The sequence below is a fragment of the Nicotiana attenuata genome, unplaced genomic scaffold, assembly GCF_001879085.1.
Source record: "Nicotiana attenuata strain UT unplaced genomic scaffold, NIATTr2, whole genome shotgun sequence".
NCBI lineage: Eukaryota > Viridiplantae > Streptophyta > Magnoliopsida > Solanales > Solanaceae > Nicotiana > Nicotiana attenuata.
This window is the reverse complement of record NW_017670697.1, coordinates 37,327-47,124: the sequence shown is the minus strand read 5'-3', so window position 1 is coordinate 47,124 and position 9,798 is coordinate 37,327. Positions and strand designations below refer to the sequence as shown.

The 9,798-nt window shown below is 33.2% G+C and overlaps 1 protein-coding gene across 1 annotated transcript; it reads right to left on the bottom strand.

The window, feature by feature from the left end:
- Positions 1-605: 605 nt before the first annotated feature.
- LOC109242420 (mavicyanin-like) lies at positions 606-2,207 on the bottom strand. Its single transcript, XM_019409280.1, has 2 exons — positions 1,971-2,207; positions 606-1,076 (listed from the first exon to the last, which is right to left on the bottom strand). Exons 1-2 carry the CDS (start codon positions 2,152-2,154, stop codon positions 757-759), a joined length of 504 nt encoding a protein of 167 aa, XP_019264825.1. The 5' UTR covers positions 2,155-2,207; the 3' UTR covers positions 606-756.
- Positions 2,208-9,798: the final 7,591 nt, after the last annotated feature.

Genomic DNA, 9,798 nt, shown 5'->3' with positions numbered 1-9,798 from the left:
AATGCTCTGCTTTTCCTGATTCCTGAGGAGTCGCAGAAAGTATCGCTATAGAACTTTTGATTTTATACGGAATTTTGAACCTCTCATACTTATCAAGACATGCCATCGGAATAATTATTCATCCGTTAGAAGTAGGAACGTATGGGACCTGAAACTTTTTTTATACAAGAATTGACCCAAATAGTCGTTCACCTAATCTCTTAAATTATAAATAACCGGCAAATATATAATATATGTATAACCTATGTATAGGCTAGAAAAAGTAAATTATGAATCTGACAGTCTATTTGTGGAACAATCCCTTTTTTATAGGCTTGTTTTCTATTCTTCTAATGAAATTTCAGGTTTCTTTCAGCTTATGAATGGTTGAGATCGCTAAGTTACAAATATTAAATCCACATTACACGGCATTGGAAATGAATATTTGCAAAATGAGTGAAATTTAACCTGCTATCTTATTTTTTAGGTTAATCAATTCCACTGACTATGCAGTGACGTGTGGGGAGTATAATCGATTGAACTCGTGTCAATGAAGCTTAATTAAAAAATAGAAAAACACATATCACGTAAACTACAGAAGCAATACGTGACCAACAAAACCGTGATTTCCAATCTAGTAAAATAAATTATTTCAATATTGAAACCTAAAAAACAAATTCCATGAGTTCATAATCAAACTAGTAGAAAGTAGAAACCTAGTTTCAACTCCAAGTACCTAACGTGAAAAACACAAAATATTCAAAATTCATAAACTAATTAATAAATAAGAGCTCCAAATAATGACACAACAAACCCCATTAATGCAGTTGGAGTAGCAGCTGCACTAGCACCATTACTAGTTGGGGAAGTCTGGTTAGCAGATTGAGGAGGGGATTCTGATTCTAAAACTTTGATTATCATTTTCAAACCCCTCTCGCAATGTCCTGATACTCCACTGATGAAGTAGTACAACCCTGGTTGCTCTAATTTATAGATGGTTTTTCCATTGTTGGAGAAGAAAATTGGATGACTCGACTTGCATTTCTCGTACTCTTCTTTAGTCACCACCAGAACTGAATCTTTCTTATACCCAAAACCTACGTACACCACATACACATTATGGGTCAAATAACTGTAAAGATCATGCAAATTGAACGGAGAGTAGTAGTAGTAGGTGAGATTATGTTACAATCAAACCTCTCTATAACAACCTCGTTTGTTCCGAATTTTTTTGGCTGGTATAGTGAAGTATTGTTACAGAGAAGATATATTATAACATAGTATAAAAATTGGTTCTATAAAAAACTTGGCTTTTATAGTGAATGATTGTTATATAGCGATACAATTATAGAGAGGTCTGATTGTATATGCATTGACGGTATAAAGAATTTTTATATATACTACTATAGTTAGACCTCTCTATCATTGGTGAAACCAGAATTTTCGTTAAGGAGTGTCAAAATACATAAAATTGAACATACTAGGAAATTATGGGAGTCAATACATAGTATATATACATATAATTTTTTTTAGGTAGTGTATTTTTCCCGCAACACCCCATCCTATAACCTGCCTCCGCCACTGCTCTCTATAACAGCCATCCTTTATAACAACACTTCCTTATAAGGGCCAAGTTTTCTTTGGAACCATTCTTCGTATTATGTTATAATATATGCACTCCATAACAACACTTCACTCTAACAATCAAAAAATATCGGAACAAACGAGGTTGCTATAACAGAACTCATACTACGTTATTAGTGAGTACATGCTATAGTCGGTTATACTGCATGCATTGATAAAGTAGAACTTATTTATAGTGTCCTGTTTATAATTTGGGTGTGCTTTTGATACATATAGTTGAACAATGTTTAGAAGAAGCATAAGTCTATAATAGTATGTTAATTATGATAGCAAAATTATATTTTGGATGTCTTGAACGTGAAAAGATACTCTAATGGATAATGCTTAAGGTAAAGAAGAGTACTTACTCAAGGTATCGCCAATCTTAAACCTATTTTTTCCAGCCCACCGGTCATACACTTGATCATCTTTTACTTTAGGAACAGCCCATCCTTTGTCACCACCAACAGCAAATTCAGTGGCAAGAGCCGTAAAGAAATGAAGTGAAAAGAGTAAGAAGACTAAGTACAGAAAAGCTTTAGAGGAATCCATGAAAAGAGAAGGAATTTTTGGATTTGAAAGAAGGGAGCTCTTTATAATAATGGGATAATATAATGGAGATGAGAATCTGAGTAGTTTGATTACTTAAAAAGGAGGAGTTTTTGCTGAAGTTAGTTATGGGGTGTAATTTCGTGGTGGAGTGTGCCATCATATCAGCAGAAAAAAATGGAGAATCGTGGGGCGCATGTTGGCATCAGTAAGGGCGGCTCTAGGTAAAGCCTCCAAATATTTAAGAGAGAATTGGGGGAGAAATTCAAAAATAATCAGATTTATCACTGGTCGTTGAAAAATAGTCAAGTTTCAAAAGTTATCGAAATTTAGCCACTTTAAATCTGAGCGAAAACACTGTTCAAAATCCGGAAAAATACGCCCGCAAATTTTACGGGAGTTCCAGCATAAGTATGCTTGAACTTCCGTAAATTTTACGGGAGTTCCAGGATAACTATGCTGGAACTCCCGCAAATTTTACGGGAGTTCAACCATAATTATGCTGGAACTCCCGCAAATTTTACGGGAGTTCCAGCAAGTATAATTGTCCAGTATAATATACTGGAGTTTGGAGCACTGGTGCTCCAGTCTCCCGCAAATTTTACAGGAGTTAGCAAAGTATACCGGTCCAGCATAATATGCTGGAGTTCGTACACAAATGCACCAGAACTCCCGTATATTATACTGGACCGGTCCCTGTTGCAGCAAAATAGTGGCTATTTTTCATTGACTTGATAAACGCTGGCTATTTTTCATTGACCAGTGTGAAAACTGGCTATACCATGATATTTTAACGAGAATTGCACATAAGTACAACTCATACACACACATTGCAACTGAGTAGCCCAGTTATAACTTTGCAAATCTATAGCCCAAAGACAATAGGCCCATATCTGAAAAATCCAGCATTTTTTGACACAACCAGCAGTTCTTGCGGTCAATGCTATTCAACATTCCTATTGTTGAGGAGAACTTCTGTATTTATCTTCTACCAAAATCAGTGTTTTACTATTAACTTTATGAGACAATTAATAAAAATATATTTAAATATAAAAAGAGTAAGAAAAAAAAGAATTGGTAATTTTTTCCCCTTTTATCAGAGGCAGAGAATTTGTTGGATTTCAATTAAATAGTTATAAAATATATAGTATATGAACATAAAAGTAGAAGAACAAAGAATAAGTTAACCCAAAACAGAGAACAGAGAATTTTTTATTTTTTTTCCTTTCAATGGTGCCACTAATAGAGTTTAACCCAAAACAGAGAATAAGTTAAAAACAAACAAAGGAGGTTGTCCAGCTCGAGAAAAGGTAAGAAAACATGCAAAAATTTAATTTCGCCTTTCTACATTCTTATACACTGGTACATACATAATTATACAAAATTATACACACTTATACATATTTATCGACTTGGTATAATAGTGTACAAGAGATGTCTACATACCCATATACACTGTTATACAATATTATACATTGTTATACAATTGAATCCTATCAGTGGAGCTTCACATATTTTCTTCTTCTTTCTTGAGCCTTTACTGAAATTTGACTTAAATCTAATTCAAATCTGCTCTAAATCACTTCAAATTTAAGCTTTGAACTCCTCTTGATGTTTCCAATCAATTATAACAACACCCAATCATGTTTTCAAGCAAACCCAATAACACCCATTTCAAAATTAATCTCAAATCTTAGATCTAAGTGTGCTTTCAAACCCAAAATCTCGGATATGGTTCAAACTTAAAGCTTCAGCCTTCAATGGAGTTTTTTTTAATCAATCAAATTTTAAATTTGAGAAACTTGAGCTCCAATAATGGAGGTTTTATGATTATATACACTTGAACGAAGAGAATACTAAACCTAGTAGCAAGGATGAGGCAAATTTGTAACTGAACAACTTCAGATCTTGTTCAAAGATCAGCTTCACTGTTGGAGTTGAAGTGCGCTTATATGATAAGGCAGAATACACATAAAAGAGAGATATTAAGAAGCTTATGTGTGTTATGGACTGTGGAGGAACTGAGTATCTAATAATGGGCTAAATGATGAAAAGATTCTTTTAGGTTATGTACAATCCAGACCAAACATTGTAAGGACTTCAAACCTGGACCATTTTCAGTTAGGCTGTTGGGCCAAGTGATATTGGACGTAATTCTTTCAATATTTAAGGCCTCAAAAATATGAAGCACTACTATATTAATATAATATATATACTTTATAATTTATATTTATGTAATATTTAATAAAAGATTTTAAAATTTTAATAATTTTTATATTTGGTAGAGGTAGGATTGAGTGAGTTAATAGGATAAATTTTTCTCTCACTAAATTAAATAATGCGGTTTTGTCTCTGTATGGAATTCTATCTAAGAAATGACAACTGGGTCCATAAAATGATCAAATGAATTAAAGATGTAAGTCTTTTTTTTCTTCTTTCTTCCTGAAAATGAAAAAGAAATCATTCGTACTCTCATAACTCAAGTTGGATAACTTTCAAACAGTTTAAAGGAAAATCTTCCGGCAATTTCATTTATTGAGCGGTCTTTCCTCCTTTTATGTTTGTCTCGTTTAAAATGGATTTGGATTTTTATCCAGCTATTAAGACATAGTCAATTCTATTTTTCTTCCTCTATCTTTCTTTATGTTTCTCACAATTTTACTTTCTAATTTTAACTCAAATTCTCTAGATTAATTTTTCCTTTTTGTCACATGTGAGTGATATACACACCAGAAAGCAAGTTCTTTTGCGTCTCATCTTTTTTAACTAAGAAATCCACGAGACAAACATCGCAATGTTCAAACCATGATGGATAATAGGCTCACCCCATTACCATTTTCACTGAAACACTACTAGAAAAGGACAAATTTCGACCGTCAAATCGGTCGGAAATCGAGCTTTTCCGACGGATTACCGGCCAAAAAAGTTCGGTCGGAAAATACATGGTCGCGAATAATTTGCGACCAAACCGGTCGGAAATTTCCGACGGATTTGGTCGCAAATTGAAAAATAAGGACGCGCTTGAATATAAGAGATTTGCGACTGAATTGGTCGGCAAATTTTCGCAATTTCCTCTTTTCGCAAGGTTCAAAACACGATGGATAATAGACTCACCCTTTACAATCTATCTATATTATATTAAAAGGAGGATAGTGAAACATGTGATTAAGCCAAGTGGTGTATCGGGAAAATGCCATTTGGCACTTTTAAAACATATTTTGAACAAAATCTAATAGGAATCAGGATAAAATCTAATAAGAATATCAATAAATTTTTTCAATTAATACCTATATTCCATACCCATAAATGGTGCATTTCATCAATCAACAATAAATCATGCCAATCAAATGTAATCTAACGTTAAATGTATAGTAAGGTTTTGTTACTAATTGATCTAATGTTTTTCTCATTTTAATAAAACATGAAAAGAAAAGAATCAATAAAGAAAAATGTAATGAATTAGTGAATATTTTAACTTTTTATTTTTTCAAAATTTTTTGGTCAAGCATGCGATTTTGTTACTAATTGCTGTAGATGTTTTGCCTAACAAAAACACACACAAATAAAAATAATAAAAAAATCAATATGACACTGTTGTTTATACTTTGAACGAAGTAAAAATCAAATCTTAGCTTTAAAAATGACCTTACTTTGATTAAAGGTAGATTATTAAATAGGAAAAACCAATTAAAATATCGTGTACAAAAATATGTACAAACAGGAAATAGAAATAATATGTGGATATTTATACTTGACTATAGACAAAAAAATTATAGAATTGTGAATAGTAAAATAAAAATTTTAAAATAATAAGTAATTTCGGAGTAAGAAAATATATACCTATATTATATTAGAAGGAGAGCAGTGAACGGAATGTTAATCCAAGTGACAAAGTAATAAAAAGTTATTAACAATTTAATAATAAGAGTGTATAATATCATATAAAAATAATGAACGTAAAGTAATTCAATAATTATATGATTTTTTGGTAAATATTTTATTCTTTCTTCAAGTAAAAGGTAAAATTCAAATATATATAAAAAATCAGGATAAAATACTAATAATAATTCCCTTTGGCCTGAAGTTTTTTGACAAGGTTTGATGAATAATTGTATGACAATATAACAAATTAATTGGAAATACTAATTGGCAATATAACAAAATTGGGTATAAATTAATTTTTGAATAAAGTGTAAGTATTTATTAATTTAAGTTAAAAGATAAAATGTTTGAGTGAAGTGTCGTTAGTTTTTGAATTTCAATTAAAAACATATTCATTAGCACATTAAACCCATGCTATTCATGGGTAACAATAAGTTTTTTGTTTCATAACAATAAAACTCTATTTTCTAGAATAATGAGAATAATTTTTTGAAAAATAATTGGTTTGTCTTCAACTGGGGCTTGGGACTTCTGAATCCGATTCCGGGCATACGCCCAGGTCCCATATTATAATACGGACCTACCGGGACCGTCAAAATATGGGCCCGGGTTCGTTTACCCAAAACGTTGACCGAAGTCAACAAATATTAACTTTTTAGGCCAAAAATTATTATTTCATCAATTTTTCACATAAAAGCTTTTCGGATACACGCCCGGACTGCGCATGCAAATCAAGGAGGAATAAAATAATGTTTTGAAGACCTCGAAACACGGAATCGAGTTCTAAATCATAAGATGACCCTTTGGGTCATCACAATAGAGTTTATCTATTGGGTATACTGAAACAATTTAGAAGATGTAGTTTAATTTTGTTAAAGCAATATAATCTCATGTGCTTAAACAAGTAAAATCATAATTTGCTATGATTAATATTTTTAATGTTATCCGTCCATTGCGTGGGTACTAATACTAGTATTATATTAAAAGGAGAGTAGTGAAGCATGTGGTTAAGCCAAGTGGCAAGCTAAAAAGAAGTCACTTGACAATTTTAAGACAACATTAAAAATTTGAATTATAAATGGAAACATAATTAATGTAAGTAGTTTAATAAATCTTATACTCAATCTAAATAAATCTTAGACAAATCTAATCTCTATATCTACATTTAAATTTATATTTATATGTTGTAGATATATGTCTATTTATATCTATATTGATCCACCCACAGATATTTTTTCTATGTTAGCTAGAAATATGGAGGTAAAAAATTAACTAAAAATTATAATAAAAAAATATAGAAAGACGTAGATTTAGATAACCTGTGACTATTTATACTTTGGAGTAAGTTAAAATAAAATTAAAATTTACTTAAGATATTAAAGATTTATTAAGTTTAAAAATTAAATAAATTCAAGCGGAAAAATAAGATCTTACATAAAGTATATAAATTATTTATAAGGTAAGAAAAAACATAAATAATTAGTAAAAAATATTTTAATAACAAGAATAATAATGCCATATTAATATTGATTAATCGGGCAAATGAATATTTTATACGTAAATATTACTACAACATTTTCAAACAATTAACAAAGAATATTTAGAAAGTCATACAGTTTACCCCTGGAAAAAATGCTCTCGGCGCACGTTATAGTTAAACGTACGCGAGCTTTGTAGCCAATGGCGAGAGGGGAGAGGAAGAGGTAGAGGACGCCCACGGAAAACCCTCTAGCAGCTATCGAGAACCTTATCCACTACAGTCAAGCAACCAGTTATGGAGAAATTAACCCCAGTAAATACTCCTCCAACAACAAGTGCTGAGCTCATCTTCATCAATTGCAGGTGCTATATGCTCCATCGGTCTGCCTCGCACCAAATCCTCCGTCTTAAAAACTGGATCTATCTCCCCAGCTTCAATTGAAAAAAGTATCAAGATCTGGTAATGAAGCTAATCAATGGAACAGTTACCATGCAAATCCAGTGCACAACAAGCTCAACCAACAAGATGTATCCGGTGGAACCTGTGATCATCAAACAGAAAACTTGAGGAGACCTAAGCAAGCATGGTCAAATCTCTTTCAGGGTAACAGATTTGCAACAAATGGTATGTCACTGATTACATACCACCTCTAATTGTAGATGGACACAACCAATAGTGCAATTGAACAAATTAGAGATAGAGGAGAGACAAGAGAGAAGTGGAAATGTGCGCTAATTGCATACATTTTAGGGATGATGGTCCGGGATTAACGCGATGAAAAATATATTAACCTTCACTGGTCACATGTTCCAGAACCAGATCTATTCTGTCAGGAATGAAGGCTACTACATAATCAGATTCAAAACGATGGAAGATGCTAAGGAAATCCTTATGCTGGGCCTTATTCTATAGCTAATAGGCCATAATTCTCAAACCCTGGACCCCTGACTTTATTTCACTGAGGAATTCCCTACTGAGTATCCCAATGTGGGTAAGTTTCCTAAACTTCCTAGTCGTGCTGGAAATGGAGATCTTTAAGTAGGAAAGCAAGTGTATTAGGGAAGTCCTATTTTTTGCAGATGAATGTACAACTAAACAAACTCGATTATCCTATGCTCGGATGCTTATAGAAGATTAATGTCACCAAAGAGTTGCAAGTGAAACACGCGGTGATGAACCAAATGAGGAAGAAGTTCTTACAAGGAGTGAATGATGATTGGAAAGCCGTGTCCTTTTGTGAGAAATGGCCAAACTGGTAGGCCACAAGGTTGTCCAACCCAAATTGAAACCAGCTACTTCACCAAACCCAAGTTCAACTGAAGAAAAACAAAATTTACTCAAGAATGGAGAAACCAAGCAGGCCTGCCACTATTGCCTGCTGCTCACAAAAAAACCAACATCATCAAGACCAAACAACATGATCATACAAACAAGTTGAATGAAGATCAGATAGCCACAGAGCCCAATGAGCTACTAAGTCTGATACCAGCCATGGAGAAACAGGAAGATAAAGGGAAAAAAGTTCAAAGCCCAGAATTCAATCTCCTTAATTTCCCTCCCTTATCACCTATCCCTGTAAGTAATAGGTTTGAAGCAGTGTCCAATGGCAAGTATGAAGTGCCACCGGGGGATAGAGGTGGACCAAGCAATCAACAATGAAGTGATTGTTTTGGAATATTAGAGGTGTAAATAAAAGGTACAAACAGAAGGAAGTTAGGGAGTACATTAGGAGTAATAAAATAAACCTAGTTGGCCTGGTAGAAACTAAGGTCAAAGAGGCAAATGCTCAGAGAATTGCTAAGCTGCTGGTTCCTGGATGGGGCTTACTAACAAACTACAATGAAGCTAGAAATGGGAGAATATGGATCCTATGGGATACTAATATACTTAATATTACTGGACTCCAGGATGATCCTCAAATGATACATTGCCTAGTCAGAAGTATAAGGGGAAATATCAATTGCTATCTCACTGTGGTTTATGGATTCAATGGGATAGAGCAAAGGAGGTCTTTATGGGAAAAGCTTCAGCACTCTGCAATAACTATTACAGATGCATGGTTAGTAGCAGGGGATTTCAATGCTATGTTATATCCCAATGATAGAAAATCATGCAATCATGTTAACCACTCAGAGATCCAAGAGTTCAGCTATTGTATTCAGCAAGCAGGACTATCAAAACTACCTTGGAAACGGAGATTATACACCTGGACAAACAACAGCCTAGGAGCAGATAGAGTATGTAAGCAGATTGGATAGAGTATTTAGGCAACTAGTGAAGTGGAT